Below are 19,242 nucleotides of genomic sequence, written 5' to 3'. Positions count from 1 at the left end.
ATCAAGTCTCTTCTTATTATTGGTGTCCTTTAGTAGTGGTTTCTTTGCAGAAATTTGACCATGAAGGCCTGATTAACACAGTCTCCTCTGAACAGTTGATGTGTCTGTTACTTGAATTCTGTCAAGCATTTATTTGGGCAAAAATTGCTGAGGCTGGTAACTCTAATGACCTTATCTGCGTGAGACGCAGAGGTAACTCTGGGTCTCCTTTCCTGTGGCAGTCCTCATGAAAGCCTGTTTCATCATAGCGCTTGATGGTTTTTGCGACTGCACCTGAAGAAACTAGCAAAGTTCTTGCAGTTTTCTGGATTGACTGACCTTCATGTCTTAAAGTAATGATGGACTGTTGTTTCTCTTTGCTTATTTGCGCTGTTCTTGCCATAATATGGACATGGTCTTTTACCAAATAGGGCTATCTTCTGTATACCACCCCTACTGATTGGCTCAAACACATTAAGAAGGAAAGAAATTCCACTAATTAACAAGGCACACCTGTTAATTGAAATGCATTCCATGTGACTACCTCATGAAGCTGGTTGAGGGAATGCCAAGTGTGCAAAGCTATCAAAAGAAAAGGGTGGCTACCCTTAAAATCTCAAAATATATTTAGATTTGTTTAACACTTTTTTGCTTACTACATGATTCCATATGTGTTATTTAATAGTTTTGATGCCATCACTATTATTCTACAATGTAGAAAATAGTAAAAATAAAGAAAAACCCTGGAATGAGTAGGTGTCCAAACTTTTGACTGGTACTATATATATACACACACATATGCTCACTCAAAATAAACACCCTCGGTACACTTTCATGGATGAAATAACTCCTAGTAATAACTACTGTATAGTAGGATCCAGCTCATAGATAGGACTTAGAGAACCTTTGGGCTTGTTGGCATGGGCAGAGCTGATGTTTTGGGTGAGCTTGCGCAGGCGCTCCTCCCGCTCGTCATGTTTCCGCAGGTACATCTCCCGCCATGATTCGTACTCCTGGGGTGCCTCACGCTTGAAGTCCCGCTGGCAGTGGCGTTGCCAAAGCTCATCAGAGTCCTCCATAAAACACTGAGAGGAAAATTTTGGGTTAAAATCATAAACTACAATACAATTTACAAGAGTATTGACATGAAATACAGTGCCTTCAGAAAGTATTCATATCCCTTGAATTATTCCACATTTTGTTGTGTTAGAGCCTGAATTAAAAATGTATGAAATATATTTTTTCCCCTCACCCATCTACCCATACCCCCATTGTGACGACCCTCCCACTCTGTCTGCCAAATTTTTTCTCTTTGCTTGTTTTCCTTAATAGGATGTCGGTGGGCGGAGCCGGGAGGGTCGTCAGTGAAATGGGACACACCTGGGTTCGGGTGTGTCCCGGGATAAATGCACCTCGTTCCCCATTCATTGAGGAGACGCTCTCCATGCAGACACAGATTTTGGTTGTGGCATTTTTGTGTTTGTTTTTGATGGCACCTTGCAACACCCCTCATTATCACATTTATGCACGCAACTACTCACTTATACTACTGATTACACACACCATTGTTAATTATATTTAGTTTACTTTAGTTAAATACATTTTGTTATTCCTTATCTCCACGTTGTCTCCCTTTATATGCTGGTTCATGACAAGTGGGGGCTCATCCAGGATCACAGAGGTTGGTTCCTAGACATTTTGGCATATACAGTGGGGGAAAAAAGTATTTGATCCCCTGCTGATTTTGTACGTTTGCCCACTTACAAAGAAATTATGTCTATAATTTTAATAATAGGTTTATTTGAACTTGTTGGCAATCACAGAGGTCAGACATTTCTTGTAGTTGGTCACCAGGTTTGCACACATCTCAGGAGGGATTTTGTCCCACTCCTCTTTGCAGATCTTCTCCAAGTCATTAATGTTTCGAGGCTGACGTTTGGCAACTCGAACCTTCAGCTCCCTCCACAGATTTTCTATGGGATTAAGGTCTGGAGACTGGCTAGGCCACTCCAGGACCTTAATGTGCTTCTTCTTGAGCCACTCCTTTGTTGCCTTGACCGTGTGTTTTGGGTCATTGTCATGTTGGAATACCCATCCACGACCCATTTTCAATGCCCTGGCTAAGGGAAGGAGGTTTTCACCCAAGATTTGACGGTACATGGCCCCGTCCATCGTCCCTTTGATGCGGTGAAGTTGTCCTGTTCCCTTAGCAGAAAAACACCCCCAAAGCATAATGTTTCCACCTCCATGTTTGACGGTGGAGATGGTGTTCTTGGGGTCATAGGCAGCATTCCTCCTCTTCCAAACACGTTGAGTTGATGTCAAAGAGCTCCATTTTGGTCTCATCTGACCACAACACTTTCACCAGTTGTCCTCTGAGTCATTCAGCTATTCATTGGCAGACTTCAGACGGGCCTGTATATGTATTCTTGAGCAGGGCGCTGCAGGATTTCAGTCCTTCACGGCGTAGTGTGTTACCAATTGTTTTCTTGGTGACTATGGTCCCAGCTGCCTTTAGATCATTGACAAGATCCTCCCGTGTAGTTCTGGGCTGATTCCTCACCGTTCTCATGATCATTGCAACTCCACGAGGTGAGATCTTGCATGGAGCCCCAGGCCGAGGGATATTGACAGTCCTTTTGTGTTTCTTCCATTTGCGAATAATCGCACCAACTGTTGTCACCTTCTCACCAAGCTGCTTGGCGATGGTCTTGTAGACCATTCCAGCCTTGTGTAGGTCTACAATCTTGTCCCTGACATCCTTGGAGAGCTCTTTGGTCTTGGCCATGGTGGAGAGCTTGGAATCTGATTGATTGCTTCTGTGGACAGGTGTCTTTTTTACAGGTAACAAGCTGCGGTTAGGAGCACTCCCTTTAAGAGTGTGCTCCTAATCTCAGCTCGTTACCTGTATAAAAGACACCTGGGAGCCAGAAATCTTTCTGATTGAGAGGGGGTCAAATACTTATTTCCCTCATTAAAATGCAAATCAATTTATAACATTTTTGTCATGCGTTTTTCTGGATATTTTTGTTGTTATTCTGTCTCTCACTGTTCAAATAAACCTACCATTAAAATTATAGACTGATCCTTTTTTTGTCAGTGGGCAAACGTACAAAATCAGCAGGGGATCAAATACTTTTTCCACCCACTGTAGCACTTTGTTGAATTATGAAGGACTAACACTAGTGTCGTTTGGCTTACAAGTATGTGTGTTGTGTTTGGGAGAAAATGTGGAGTTAATGTTAAACTCTGCAGATGCTTTGTTTGCATCCTTTTGTTACAGCTTGTTTGAGTTGTAATGTTTGGTGCCCAATACTGGTTGCCTTTGTTTGTTTGGTAAACTTGCCACTGCAGTGGATAGTTGGTTGTGTGCTGCGTTGGAGAAAGTACATTGGTTAGTTTCCAGGCCCCTGCCAGGGCTGGAGACTCTTGTTCTACTCGCTATTGGGACATCAGTCTGAGGTGAGTACAATCGGCTGTGTACCTCAGTGGGAGATTTGGGTAGGGTAGTGACACTAGCTACCCGGAACTATAGCCTTTTTTCCTCTGTTAGGCTTAGCGATGTGTTTCACTTTGGAATATTTTGGGCATGGTTATTTTTGTGTGGTGTCTCGACTGAGCAGTTGTCTCAGGGACACATCTGTGACTTGGGAGAATCTGCCAGTGTGCTGGGTGGTTTATTTCCTTGCCAGTGGGCTACAGTGCGTAATTACCCACCGCAAATCCGCACGAAGACCAGGGTTGAGTTACTGTAGGTTTTGGGAAAGCTCCATATCTCATCGCTCTTCTGTGGTGCCCAGTGTGATTGTGGTCTGGTGTGCTCAGCAGAGGGAAAGATTTTTGTTGTTGTTGTAGTTTCTTGTGACTATGGTGTCTTACGTAGACGAGTTCATTCGCTTTCCATCAGAGGAACTGTTAGAATTATGTACTAAAGAACAGCTGTTGAAGGTTGCTGAACACTACCAGGTTTAAATTAGTGATCAAGGTCTAAAATTCTATTAGGTTAATATTGAAGGCCAATCTGATGGAGAGTGGTATTCTTGAAGTTACCACTGGGGCAGCCTCTGCTGAGGACTCGCCGTCTCCCCGTAAGGTCACAATGGCCACTCCATCTGTTAGCCCTAGTAGTCTTCTTTTTGAACAGCAGAATGAACTGCTTCGTTACAGCTAGAGCATGATCGTGAGAAGCTAGAGCATGATCGTGTAGAGTATGAAAAATAAAATGGCATTTAAACAGGATTTGGAGCGTGCTAAAAAATCAAGCTGCAACAAGAGCAGCTAGAGCTGGTTAGGAAAGGAAAGCTCTCAGGGGAGAGTTTGCTCTGGGAAGGTGACCCAGATGTACCTAGAGGTCGCTCCTCTTTTGGTCGTGTCCGGGACACATTTGATATTGTTGGGAACTTACGGTTGTTGCCTAAATTTAATGAAAAGGACCCTGAGACATACTTTTCGTTGAGTGTGTTGTCGATGGTAGGAGTTGGCCTGATTCTGACCACACTTTAATGTTGCAGTGTGTGTTGACTGGTAAAGCGCAGGAAGCATATTCAGCTCTTAGTGTAGCCGACAGTGTCAGTTATGATAAGGTTAAACCGGCTGTGTTACAGATTTACGAATTGGTTCCTGAGGCTTACCGCCAACGATTTAGAACTTTAAAAAGGGATGATAAACAGACTCATGTTGAGTTTGCACGAGAATTATCTTCAGTTTAATTGCTGGTGTTCCTCCTCTGCAGTTATGACTTTAAGGGCTGTGTGATCTGATTATGCTAGAGCAATTTAAGGACACAACCCCTGTTTGTATAGCCACGTACATTAACGAACGAAACGTAAAGACTGTCGCTGAAGCTGCGGTTTTGGCGGACGAGTATGTTTTGACTCACAAAAGTGTCTTTGCAGAGCCCCGTATTCGGAGTGAGTGGGGGCGTTCGGAGAGATTTGGGCCTCGCTCACCGAGATACTCTGGTTCACGGGCAGAGTTTCATTCAACTAGGGTTGAGCCTGACTCCCGTGGTAAAGCTGACTTTGGTCAAGTGTGTCACTACTGTCAAGGTTCGGGTCATTGTAAAAACGAATGTCCGGTAAATTCAGTACTTGTGCTTATGTTAAATCTAAGCCTACGGCGCCAGCTGCGCCTGTTCCACATCAGTTCACTCCTGACACATTGTCTCATGCCCAGGGACGTGAAAGTCCATATTGACCCAGACCATTTACCTTTCATTAGAGGGTTTTGTGTCTGTTAGGAATTAAGGACCTAGTGCCAGTGAAAATCCTGAGACACAGGTGCTTCTGAATTGTTTGTGTTGGAGTCTGCGTTACCCTTCTCTGCTGAGACTGATTCGGAAAATAGTGTTCTAATTAGGGGAATAGGTTTAAACTCTGTCAGTTCCATTGCATAAACTGATGTTGGATTGTGGACTGGTGAAAGGTGAGGTTGTTGTGGGGGTGCGTCCTTCGTTGCCTATTGAGGGTATCGACGTTATCCTTTTGAATAACATGGCTGGTGAGCGTGTATGGCCTGTCGTGTTTCCATCTCTAGTGGTTTCCGCTAAGCTGTCATTTGTAGGGATTCCTGATGAGAGTGCGCAGAGTTTCCCAGAGGTGTTCTCTGCGTGTGCAGTGACGCGTTCTATGAGCTGTGGCGACCTGGTCACTGCACCGGCTAACGAGAATACCACAAAGAAGTCTGTCACTGCTTTCCCTGTTATCTGTATCCCGCCCCCATCTAATCAATGCGCAATGGACTGACCCCACATTAGAACAGTTGCGTGACCAAATTGTACCGGTGGAACAATTGGGAGATGTCACCCATGGCTATTTTCTCCAAGAGGATGTCCTGATGAGAAAGTGGGTGTCTCATGGTAGTTGTTTTTTGGGGAGGCGATTAGTCAGGTTGTGGTACCAGTTAAGCTTCGTGAGTTGGTGTTGACAACTTCCCACAACGACGTTGCTGGACATATGGGTGTGACGAAAACCTACAACTGTATACTAAGACATTTCTTTTGGCCTAGGTTAAAGAGGGATGTGTCTGAGTTCATCAACTTGTCACACCTGTCAATGAACTGGTAAACCTAATCAAGCCTGTACCACTGTTTCCTATTCCTGTACTCAGCCAACCTTTTGAGTCTCTGATTGACTGTTGGTCCTCTGCCTTGTTCTGAAAAGGGTAGTAGTTACCTGTTCACAGTGATGTCAGACCACTAGGTTTCCTGCTGCCTATCCTCTCCAGTCTATCACGACTAAGTCTGTGCTAAAAGCTTTGACTCAGGGATTCCAAACCGTGAGAAACTAAGGTAATTCAGTGTGATCAAGGATCTAATTTCACCTCCAATCTGTTTGGTCAGGTTCTCCCAACAGCTCCATATTAAACACAATTTGTCTACAGCCTATCACACGCAAAGTCAAGGAGCACTGGAACGTTTCCATCAAACACTTAAGTCTTTGAGAGCTTATTGTACTGAGATGAATAAGGATTGGGATGAGGGGTTGCCTTGATTACTGTTAGCCGCTAGGGAGGTTTCACATGAGAGTACGGGTTTCAGTCCAAATGACCTTGTGTTTGGACATAGGGTATGTGGACTTCTATCTGTTCTCCAGGATGACTGGAAGTCTTCAGAGCCACCTCAGTCCTTGTTATCTTGTGTGTGATTTCCGGCGACGCCTGTACGCCACTGGTGAAATGGCTAAAGAGAAGCTATCATCTTCACAGGAGAGGATGAAGGGCATATTTGATTGGCGAACTGAACCTCGTCACTTTAGTCCATTAGTGCAGGTGACCAGGTTCTTGCTCTGCTGCCAATTGTTGCTTCTCCTTTTCAAGCCAAGTTTCAAGGTCCATATACTGTTGTGAGCCAGTGCACTGAGCAAAACAATCTTGTTGCCACTCCAGAACGGAGAAAAAAAACACTGACTGTGCCATGTAAATTAGTTAACCCTATTATGCACGTTTCTCTGAGGCTGAACAGTGGGACTCTACAGAGGACAGTAAACCTGTTCTTTTGGCCGATACCGTTATTTCGCTGGGTTCTTGTCATGCTAGGTCCGTGCATGCGGAGGAAGATGGTCCTGGTCCTGACGATTGCAGGGTAGATTAAAAAAATTCAGACACTGGATATTTTAGACAGCCTTCTCGCTCATCTACCCGTTGATGGGCGGGAAGAGATGATAGGTCTGATTCTGAGATTTCCAGGTTTGTACATGTAGGTGTATCTGAAAACTTAATAGAACACGATATTGACGTTGGAGATGCTGACCCCATTTGTCAGCGGTTCTATAGAGTTTCTGCAGAGAAACTGCGTTGTCTGGATGCTGAGGTCAGGTACATGCTGGAGAGTGAGATGGCAGAGCCTTCTTTCTCCAGTTGGGCTTCTCCCTGTATCTTGGTCAGTAAACTGGATGGGACAAACAGATTTTGTACGGACTACCGTAAGGTAAAGTGTCACTAAGCCAGATTCATTTCCGCTTCCTCGGATAGAGGACTGCATTGATCAAGTCGGAGCAGCTAAGTTTGAACAAATTCGACCTGTTAAAGGGCTATTGGCAGGTGCCACTGACGAGTAGGGCACGTGAAATCTCTGCCTTTATTACACCCTCTGGTCTGTACTCCAATTTGGCTATGAGTTTGGCCTGCGTAATGCACCTGCCACTTTTCAGCGAATTCTTTCTCTTTGCTCGTTTTCCTTAATAGGATATCGGTGGGTGGAGCCGGGAGGGTCGTCAGTGAAATGGGACACACCTGGGTTCGGGTGTGTCCCAGGTAAATGCACCTCGTTCCCCATTCATTGAGGAGACTCTCTCCATGCAGACACAGATTTTGGTTGTGGCATTTTTGGTTGTTTGCGTTAGCACCTTTCAACACCGCTCATTATCACATTTATGCACGCAACCACTCACTTACACTACTGATTACTGACTACACACAATTGTTAATTATATTTAGTTCACTTTAGTTTAATAAATATTTTGTTATTCCTTATCTCCACGTTGTCTCCCTTTTTGTTATGCACTTTGAGCCACCATAATGAAAACATGTTTAACCTTTTTGGCAACTTAAAATTAAATACAGAAATATCATTTACACAAGTATTCACGCCCGTCAATACATGTTAGTCACCTTTGGCGGTAATTACAGCTGTGAGTCTTTCTGGGTAAATCTCTAAGTACAATATTTTCCTGTTATTCTTCAAGCTCTATCAAATTGGGTGACGCTTGCTTGACAACCATTTTCAAACAGATATAAGTCAAAACTAACTCGGCCCCTCAGGAACATTCACTGTCTTGGTAAGCAACTCCAGTATAGATTTTGTGTTTTAGGTTATTGTACTGTGTTTTAGGTTATTGTACTGCTGAAAGTTGAATAGAACAGGTGTAGAGCTTACAGTGAAATGCTTCCTTACGTGCCCCTAACCAACAATACAGTTTAAAAAATGAGTAAGAAATAAAAGGAAGTAAAGAGCAGCAGTGAAATAACAATAGCGAGACTATATACAGGGGGTATCAGCACAGAGTCAATGTGCGGGGACACCGGTAATTCAAGAAAATATGTACATGTAGGTAGTTAAAATGACTATGCATAGATAAGACATTATCAGTGGTGTAAAAGAGGGGGTGGGGAGGGACAATGCAAATAGTCTGGGTAGCCATTTTTATTTTATTTCACCAGGTACAATTGCGACCTGGCCAAGATAAAGCAAAGCAGTTCGACACATACAACAACATGGAGTAAAACAGTCAATAATACAGTAGAAAAATAAAGTCTATATACAATGTGAGCAAGTGAGGTGAGATAAGGGAGGTAAAGGCAAAAAAGGCCATGGTGGCAAAGTAAATACAATATAGCAAGTAAAACACTGGAATGGTAGATTTGTAGTGGAAGAAAGTGCAAAGCAGAAATAATGGGGTGCAAAGGAGCAAAATAAATAAATAAATTCAGTAGGGGAAGTGGTAGTTGTTAAGGCTAAATTATAGATGGGCTATGTACAGGTGCAGTGATCTGTGAGCTGCTCTGACAGCTGGTGCTTAAAGCTAGTGAGGGAGATAAGTGTTTCCAGTTTCAGAGATTTTTGGAGTTCGTTCTAGTCATTGGCAGCAGAGAACTGGAAGGAAAGGCGGCCAAAGGAGGAATTGTCTTTGGGGGTGACCAGTGAGATATACCTGCTGGAGCGCGTGCTACAGGTGGGTGCTGCTATGGTGACCAGTGAACTGAGATAAGGGGGGACTTTACCTAGCAGGGTCTTGTAGATGACCTGGAGCCAGTGGGTTTGGCAACGAGTATGAAGCGAGGGCCAGCCAACGAGAGCGTACAGGTCGCAGTGGTGGGTAGTATATGGGGCTTTGGTGACAAAACGGATGGCACTGTGATAGACTGCATCCAGTTTATTGAGTAGGGTATTGGAGGCTATTTTGTAAATGACATCGCTGAAGTCGAGGATCGGTAAGATGCTCACACGCACCAACGAGTGTCTGCGTTGCCAAGCGCTAAAATAGAAGTCAGTTCTATTTGTGACGCTGAACACGGTGTAAGTCCTGCCTCTCCCATCTCCTCATGAGTTTATAGAAGCAGATACCCAAGTGCCATCTCCTCATTGGTTATATTGAAAGATGAACTGAGGTCGGTCGTCGTGGTAACTATGAAAGTTAGCTGCCAATCGCCATACGAAGTCCAAAGAAGAAAAAGCCTGGAAGGATGAGAGATGACTAGAAACGATTCGGTTGACTGTTTTAAGTGTGGATTAATTGTCAGAGTAGAGGACCTTGTGTATTTCAGGTAAAATAACTCAATGTTTATATCCCAGGACAAATTAGCTAGCAACAACAAGCTAGATAAATAGGACAAATTAGCTAGCAAGCTAAATTGCCATAAATGTTTAATGCTTTTGACCTGTCCCCAAATTAATATAATTGGGTCAGAGTGTGTTTTGATATTTTAACCTGCGTTTCGTGACCGCGTTTGGTGTGGGGGGGACAAAATCAATTTGTGCATGTTGGCGCGCGGCCGGTTTGTGTACGGTGTCAGAAGGCAGCCTGACCTCCATCCTCTTTTTCTCTGTCTTCTCTTTACGCAAATGGGGATTTGGGCCTGTTCCCGGGAAAGCAGTACGTCGGGCTCGTTAAAGAAAAAAAAATAAGCTTTTGCCAGTTTGTAGGGAGTGATCGCTGTTCTGATGTCCAGAAGTTATTTTGGGCATAAGAGACGGTAGCAGCAATATTATGTACAGAATGAGTTAAAAAAAAAAAATTTAAAAGGTTACAAAAAATAAAATAAAAAACCTGGTTAGGAGCATGTAAAACATCAACCATCTTCTCTGGCGCCATGAATTCATCTCCCAGTGTCTGGTGGGAAGCAGACAACCAGGTGTTTCCTCTTGGATTTTGCCTGTGCTTAGCTCCATTCCGTTTCTTTTTTATCATGAAAAACTTCCCAGTCCTTAACGACAAGCATACCTATAACATGATGCAACCACCACTATCCTTGAAAATAGGAGTGGTCCTTAGTAAAGTGTTATATTGGATTTCCCTCGAAGATAACACTTTGTATTCAGGACAAAACGTTAATTGCTTTGCCACATTTTGCAATATTACTTTAGTGCCTTGTGGCGAACAGGATGCATGTTTTGGATTATTTTTATTCTGTACAGGCTTCCTTTTCACTCTATCAATTCGATTATTATTGTGGAGTAACTACAATGTTGGTGACCCATCCTCAGTTCTATCACAGCCATTAAACTCTGTTTCAATGGGACCATTGACCTCATGGTGAAATCCCTGAGCGGTTTCCTTCCTCTCCAGCAACTGAGTTAGGAAGGATGACTATCTTTATAGTGACTGGGTGTATTGATATACCATCCAAAGTGTAATTTATATATATATTTTTTTTGCCCTTCTTTGCAAGGCATTGGAAAACCTCCCTGGTCTTTGTGGTTGAATCTGTGTTTTAAATTCACTGCTCAACTGAGGAACCTTACAGATGTGTGGGGAACCTTACAGTATGTGTGGGGTACAGAGATGAGGTAGTCATTCAAAAATCATGTTAAACGCTATTATTGCACACAGAGTCCATGTGACTTGTTAAGCACATTTAACTCCAGAACGTATTTAGGCTTGCCATAAAAGGGATTGAATACTTGACATTTCAGCTTTCAAATTTAATTAATTTGTGAACATTTCTAAAAACATAATTCCACTTTGACTTCATGGGCTATTGTGTGTAGGTCAGTGACAAAAAAAAAATCTACATTGTATCCATTTTAAATTCAGTCTAACACAACTAAAATGTGGAAAAAGGCACTATTATCTACAATTTAGTAGTGAGAGTAAACACCATTCAATGCTTAAAGCATTACAGTTAGGAGTCAAGTTTGTTTACACACTTCACCTAGGGTGTTCCTGGTATACAATATGTCTTGGCAGGGTACGACAGCTAAAGTCGGAAGTTTACATACACTTTAGCCAAGTAAATTTACTCAGTTTTTCACAATTCCTGACATTTAATCCTAGTAAGACTTCCCTGTCTTAGGTTAGTTAGGATCACCACTTTAAGAATGTGAAATGTCAGAAAATTAGAATGATTTATTTCAGCTTTATTTCTTTCATCACATTCCCAGTGTGTCAGGAGTTTACATACACTCAATTAGTATTTGGTAGCATTGCCTTTAAATTGTTTAACATGGGTCAAATGTTTTGGGTAGCCTTCCACAAGTTTCCCACAATAAGTTAAGTGAATTTTGGCCCATTCCTCCTGACAGAGCTGGTGTAACGGAGTCAGGTTTGTCGGCCTCCTTGCTCACACATACTTTTTCAGTTCTGCCCACAAATTTTCTATAGGATTGAGGTCAGGGCTTTGATGGCCACTCCAATACCTTGACTTTGTTGTCCTTAAGCCATTTTGTCACAACTTTGGAAGTATGCTTGGGGTCATTGTCCATTTTGAAAGACCCATTTGCAACCAAGCTTTAACTTCCTGACTGATGTCTTGAGATGTTGCTTCAATATATCCACATAATTTTCCTGCCTCATGATGCCATCTATTTTGTGTAGTCCACCAGTCCCTCCTGCAGCAAAAGCACCCCCACAACATGATGCTGCCACCCCCGTGCTTCATGGTTGGGATGGTGTTCTTCGGCTTGCAAGCCTCGTTTTAGTGTGGATATAGATACTATTGTACCCTTTTCCTCCAGCATCTTCACAAGGTCCTTTGCTGTTGTTCTGGGATTGATTTGCACTTTTTGCACAAGTATGTGCATCTCTGAGACAGAACGAGTCTCCTTCCTGAGCGGTATGACGGCTGCGTGGTACCATAGTGTTTGTACAGATGAACGTGCTACCTTCAGGTGTTTGGAAATTGCTCCCAAGGATGAACCAGACTTGTGGAGGTCTACAATCTTTTTGCTGAGGTCTTGGCTGATTTCTTTGGATTTTCCCATGATGTCAAGCAAAGAGGCACTGAGTTTGAAGGTAGTCCTTGAAATACATCCACAATTACACCTCCAATTGACTCAAATGATATCAATTAGCCTATCAGAAGCTTTTATAAGTGAAATAATCTGTCTGTAAACAATTGTTGGAAACATTACTTGTGTCATGCACAAAGTAGATGTCCTAACCGACATGCCAAAACTATAGTTTGTTAACAAGAGATGTGTGGAGTGGTTGAAAAATGAGTTTTAATGACTAACCTAAGTGTATGTAAACGGACCATTTCATACTGGGTGAGGGTTTGTGCATTCATACTTTTGTGTGTCTGTGTTACCTGATTGCACTGCTCAATGCGGTAAAGCTGTTCTGGGGTGCATCGCTCTAGTACTGGTTCCAGAATCTCAAAAGGCACGCCTCCCACCTCATCAATTGCTGGACAAACATGCAGTAAGCGTCTCATTATACAATGACACAATCAGCAGAGTGTCAAGCACCTCTAAGATAAACAATGATAGTGTGATTTGAAAATTGTGGCATGAACAGAGCTGTGGTTAGAATACATTTCCTGGATTTAGAGAAATATAAAAGTCCTAGATGAGTAAGACATACTAACAGTCAATGTAATGTTAAAGAGAACATCACGTGTTGCTCTTAGTTTTGGTTAAATGATTTCAAGAGTGTGTACAAGTGGATCTAAGTTGGCCAGCAGCCATAAGAATCCACACAACAATTAAGTTGGTGGTGTTTGAACAATAGCCCATTATAAATGAGGTAAATAATCCATGTCTTTGCCTTCTCCCTTCTGGGAGATGTTAGGTGTAGGACATTATCACTTGACTAAATGAAGTACATAATGTGATAAGACGCTGAAATATAAACTAAGCATTATGATAACAGTGCCATTACATGGCATTCACAGTGTCGCTAGGAGACAACACTCACAGTCAATGTTGTTTTGTAGCACCCTGATGCACTGCTCGTACAGACTCATCATCTTGGGCAGATAGGACGTCTTTGAACCCGAGTAGACCGTCATTTTAGAGTTAAAGCGTCTCCCGGTGAAGCCGGTGTCCTCCTCGGCGTCATTTGACACAGGACCTGCCGGAAAGAGGTGAAAAGTTAAACATGACAAATTGCTGACAATCAGAACTAACTGGTTTAGGCCTAGAGAGTAATACATACTGTATCTTAATACACATTTACCCAAATTAAAGTCCAACACATACAAATTCTACTTCCAATATCCACGCTATCATAACACATTGATTGCATTCCCAATACATAGAATTAATCTGTTGTACAGTATTATGGATATTGGAACGTACCCACATAGACATACACACAGTGTGAAGGAGGAACCAACTTTTTTTTTTTTTAAGTACCTTTGCGCCGCTGAGGGGACAATGGTGTGAGATCAATGGAAGGCAGAGGTCTGTAGTTAGGCTGGATGGCTGGCAGAGGGATATCAGGAAGTGTGGACACAACCTCGACCACCTGGGGTAAAAGAAAGAGTACATTGAAAGAGGAAGAGTTCAGTCAAGAACCTGAGAACATCATCAGGGTCAGGGCAACTGGTTAATAAAAACATACACGATCGTAAGGACTTACTGTCCAGCACCCAACATTTTTTTACAGCAAATATAACATTCTCCAGTTGAACATACGCATGATCGAGTGAGAGGAAAAGTACAGTGAAAGTCTGTTCTTACCCTCCTGCGTTTCTCAGGCACCGGGGTCATTGCCGTCTGGGCTGGATCAGCCCTCTTGCTGCGGTTCCCGTTTGCCTTGCTGGGCTTGGAATCCTTGGAGGAGGAAGGAGCAGCAGGCGAAGGCTGGACAGGCAGACGAGGAGGTGTGTGGTGGTGGGAGGAGGGCCGACTGCTGCTGCCGGGCTTCTTCTTCTTCTTAGTGGGTGTAGGGGCGTCATATGTGAGGAAGGATTCAAACGACACGGTGGGGGTATCAAATGCCTCTTCTGCCTGCTCCTCAGGTGTCTGGGCTAATATAGGAGAGTCCCTAGGCTCACGTGACCTCCCTAGAGAGTAAGGAGAACAAGGAAGGATGTTATGGGATGTATCTTGTTTTGGGGGGGGAGAAGTGTGAGACAACCCACATCTTTAAGGGTCAAATGAATGGGGAAATGGTAACAATCACTAGTATCATTGCATATTTTAATCAACCATAGCAGTACTGTTACAGAGTTCTGATGAAAAAGACCATGGGTCACCATATCCACAATACAGTAAAGTTCTTATTATCATCCCACATGTATAAATATAATACATGATTGGAAAACCATCTATTAACAGACCAATACTGACTCAAAGATTGAAAGAGGCATCTATGTAATAGGATGTCATTTGAGAACCAGCCTCTCTGTAAATGTCACAATGACACAGAAGTCACAGCGAACTTCTCTCAGCAGCACACTCACCATCACTTCCCCCTCTCTTGTCCTTCTTGCTCTCGTGCTGCGTGGAGTGCCGACTGTGCTTGGAGGCCTTGCCGCTGTGCTGCGGTTCCTTACCCACGCTGCTCTTCTTCCCTTCGCCACCACGGCTACTCGCCTGGGCGTGACGTTGCCGTCTCTCCTCGCCCCGGTCGCCGTGGGAACCGTGATGCTCCCTCCCAGGCTCTTTTTGCGGTTTGGCATGTCGGACCTCTTTGCGAGGGGGGCTGGGCGCGGGCTCTGGCTCTTCCTCAGTGGGGCTCTCGTAGCCCTCCGACTGGTACCCCCCTCGTTGGCCACCGTGGCCAAGCTGTGGGGGGCTGTAGTGGTGCTGAGGGGGGGAGGGGGAGTAGTTTGTACGGTAGCCTCTTTCCTCCTCCTCTTCGTCCTCCTCTACATGAGGCGGCTCCTCCGGGGATAGTTCCCGGACACGTTCTCGCCTCCCGTCTTTTCCCTCGGAGCTGCGAGGGTGCGCGTGCGTCCGTACATCCTTCGCGTTGCCGGGTCTGTGAGGAAAAAGAAAAACATTAAAAAGCTACACTTCAGTAGAATTCAGATGAAAATACACTAGACAATGAAAAAAATGAAGACGAAGAATCAGAAGATCTCCTCAAATCCCTCAGTAATAATGTACCTTTCAGCAGACGGGGCGGGAACCAGTTTCTTCCACTTGGCCACAAGGCTCTTCGCAAGATCTCCAGCAAGATCATGTTTCCGGAACGAATTCACAGTTTTTCCTACTCCAGTTTCCTGCACCAGAGAGAACAAAATATAAGCGGGACACAGATAGTAGTAGGGTGTCCTCCTCATCAGTACATTATGTTTTGACACTAGTGTCATTGAGAGCAACATGGGTGGTTTGTATAGATTCAGGAGCTCTAATGGTTAAGTGAGCAGGCCAGCACACTTAGTATTGCACATAAAACAGGCCACATTAGCATTATTGCCCATCATAAAAGGAAGTGAGCATGCTCTGAAGGTTACTTAACAATATTGAAAAGCACATCAACTCCTATAGAGAAACTGGCTACACAGGGCCACATCATCCGGTTGCAAAACCAAAGACTGTATTTGTCTTCCTCTTCTAAAGAACACTTCACAGTGACTGAGGAACTAGGGTGCAATGCAATCAACGTGGGGCTTTGAGACTAAAGAAAGAGATGCTATCAAAATCGTGACATGAGCATTTTTACATTTTTTGTCATTTAGCAGACGCTCTTATCCAGAGCAACTTACAGTAGTGAGCATGCACTGATTTATTAACAAAAAAAGAACCATTTTAGAACCCACTACCCTGGTGTTGCAAGCACCATGCTCTACCAACTGAGCCACACGGGACAATACATTATTTCAATATCTTACCACAAGGATATCCACAGTCATAGGCAGCTCCCCCAGCCTTTTGAGGGTCTTCAAGAGCTAAATAGTGCAAATACAGAAGATTTACACAGTGCTCACTACATACGTGGTACTGATTGACCTAACTAGCCTGATTCTGAGAAAAACAGAACAGTCTACACACTAGCAAAGTGCACAAAATTTCAGGTATGCCAAAAGGGAAGATATAGCTGGTTAAAGGTAACGGTCAGGTTAATTCAAGGCTGCTGAGCATTGAATGAAAGAAAACATAGCGACATAACAATATTTACAAAACCACAGCATTGATGACAACATGGGTCTACTGTGTGAAAGTGTACGCTAGCGTTATCTGTGTAAAAGTGTAGGCCTACTGGTAGTTTGACTTTGTAGGCTATATATATGCCAAACTGTGCAGTACATTCAGGATGTATTTGGGTCAGAAATTGACAAATGTGCCCGAATTGCGCACTGTCATGGCTCATCGAGATGTGTCCGTTGTCGTGGCCTATGGGGGTTGTGAGGTAGGCTAGTTACGCGTATCCGGAGAGGGGGTTGTGTTTACTAAAGTCGATCAGCTGATAAAAATCCAGCCCGACACGGCAGTGTGTGCAGGGATTGCGTTGTTATTCTTGATTGTGTCTCGTTGAACATCACAATAACGCACCACAACCCAATGTATTGTTGTTTCCCTTAAAATTTGGACTGGTCCATGAGTGAAGTGCAACAATCTAACAACTAGGCCCGTGCTGATGTCGCTGTCACTCGATCGTAGAGCTTATACAATCGGTGTCGTTTCTTGAACACTAGCTAGATGGCTACATTATTAGCATTTGAAAGTGGCAATGTCCAATGGCTCCAATGCATAAAGTACAGTTCTGCGGACTTGGCAGGTAGCTCGAGGACTCGGTTAAACTTAACATGAACTATGATTAAGAAACCCAGTTAGTTGGCTAAGTTACGCATCGAGACGTGATCTTAGGAGAAGAAAAAAAATCAGTCGCTAGCTACATTCGCGGAACTACCTGCCACGCGACAATATTTGAAAACATTCTAGCGAGCGCAAGCCATCCGCCACAGCCTTGCCGTTCCATTCTGGGCCTTACGATTATTACCTTGCGAGGCTCTAGGTTTTCGGAGAGCCGAGACTGAAGTCTCTCCACCACTTCCAACAGCTCCTCCGCCATGTTTAGTGCTGGTGTCCTGTGACCCGGAAGCTGCTTCATTACAACAGAAATGGGTCAGCGCTGTCCTAACCACTGCTTCAGTCAGCCTGCAGTTGACATGGAGATTAACGGAACTACGTCATAAAACAGCTGACAAAGGATAAACCAGACACCTGTTTGACGATGAAAGGTCCAATGCAGCCGTTTTTTTATATATTTTTTTTTTTATCTCATTGTAAAATCATTTCTGGGTAACAATTAAGTACCTTACTGTGATTGAGTTCAATTAAAAAGGTAAAAAAGAATAAAAATATCCCTTTGAGTCAGGAACCAAAACTCCTACATTGTGGCCCATGAATGTGTAGTCTGCAGCATTTGGTCACATGACAGCTAGATCAGCGGTTTGATTTGATTTACCAGCATGTCAACACAGCCAGGATCATAGTCAAAAGTATTTCGTATAATTTTTGTGTATTTCCCCTGCATGCTTGCGTTTAGTTCGTTCAGTTTCCCAAATATGTCTGTTACATAGCCAAGGAGCCACATTTTATTTTATTACACAGAAAGTCAAGTCTTTTTTTTGTTTAACATACATTGTGATTGACAGCAATTTCTCTCTCAATTAAAAATATATTTCCAACACTCCCCCTCGATAACCACCAACCCTCAGTGTGAAATAGAACATTGTCATGCTCTGATCCCATATCTCCACATAGTTTTGCCAACAGGTGTGCGCGATTTAGTTTACAATCGAAGTTACCTGCTGCATATACACCGAGTTGTGCGCTCAGCTCTTTCGCCCCCAGTTGCTCTCGGTGTATCCATTATAGCTCAGAGGGTGTATCATACAATGCGTCCACATAGCAGAGGGAGACACATTCATAACTAGAGTACAGAGGCTTTCTGCCGCTACTTGATAGATGTAGCCCCAGCTGTGCAAAAGCCCACCATTCAATCCCATGGAACCTGTTTTTTGTCAAAATAGCCACGCAGCACACTGAATATCCCCTGTGTCATTTCATGCTTGGGAATCGTGAGACAGAACAATATTTACTTGTGAATAGCCTCCCCCTAGAAAACAAAAGTCAATGCATGGGCATCTCGGCCTTCACAGCTAACATCCATTTGGAGAGCATAAGGTGGGGAGTTTTTGAGTCGTTCAGTCAGTTTCCTCTTGATTGTTAGCCATAGCATCAATTCTTAGTTTCACAGTGTTATCTGACAAAGGTATTGATGTGAGTTTCTGTGCCTCTGCCTCCCACACATTTTCTTCACTTTATCAATTGTGGCTGGTAATATCAAAGTATCTGGAATAGTGTGTGTTTTCATAGCATAGCAAGCTTACACATTCACGATCTAAGGGCGCTCTCTGGTTGAGTTTTAACTTTTATATTGAAATCATTTTCATTTAGATTTTATAAGTTAACCACATTACAATGATTTTGAGAGACAAAGACAATATTATCTGGGTGGCAGGTAGCCTAGCAGTTAAGAGCGTTGGCCCAGTAACCCCGAGCCCACTAGGTTAAAAATCTGTCTATGTGCCCTTGAACAAGGCACTTAACACTAGTTGTTCATGTAAGTCACTTTGTATAAGAGTGTCTACTATAATGTTACATTCTTTTCCGGATTTTGGAAATTCTCCCACGACCCCATTTTCATATCAGCAACCCCACATGGGTTCGCAAACCCTAGTTTGGGAACCACTATTTTACACTAAAGGGGATTATCATAATTTTCACAATTTCACAGCGTTATTCTAACCTCATAGTGTGGAAATGTATATATAAAACACAGGCAAATTACATATTTTCGGCACTGGGCCTTTAATATCCTTTGTGACATCATAATGATATTGGTGATAATGTACTGATATGGCCCT

At 43.3% G+C, this 19,242-nt stretch overlaps 1 protein-coding gene across 1 annotated transcript in view; it reads right to left on the bottom strand.

Moving 5' to 3' along the window:
* LOC106570026 (elongin-A) overlaps nt 1–17,468 on the bottom strand; it is a 34,921-nt gene extending 17,453 nt beyond the window's left edge. Inside the window, exons 1-9 of the mRNA XM_014141916.3 lie at nt 17,310–17,468; nt 16,201–16,257; nt 15,473–15,588; nt 14,824–15,344; nt 14,099–14,424; nt 13,772–13,883; nt 13,332–13,487; nt 12,724–12,821; nt 884–1,064 (exon numbers count right to left, since the gene is read on the bottom strand). Coding sequence (XP_013997391.1) covers nt 884–1,064; nt 12,724–12,821; nt 13,332–13,487; nt 13,772–13,883; nt 14,099–14,424; nt 14,824–15,344; nt 15,473–15,588; nt 16,201–16,257; nt 17,310–17,420 — 1,678 coding nt within the window. The 5' untranslated portion in view covers nt 17,421–17,468. The remainder of the gene's footprint in view (nt 1–883; nt 1,065–12,723; nt 12,822–13,331; nt 13,488–13,771; nt 13,884–14,098; nt 14,425–14,823; nt 15,345–15,472; nt 15,589–16,200; nt 16,258–17,309) is intronic.
* Nucleotides 17,469–19,242: the final 1,774 nt, after the last annotated feature.

This window comes from Salmo salar, chromosome 14 (genome assembly GCF_965601325.2).
Source record: "Salmo salar chromosome 14, fSalSal1, whole genome shotgun sequence".
Taxonomy (NCBI): Eukaryota; Metazoa; Chordata; class Actinopteri; order Salmoniformes; family Salmonidae; genus Salmo; species Salmo salar.
The sequence above is the reverse complement of the archived record's forward strand: the minus strand, read 5'-3'. Positions and strand labels throughout refer to the sequence as shown.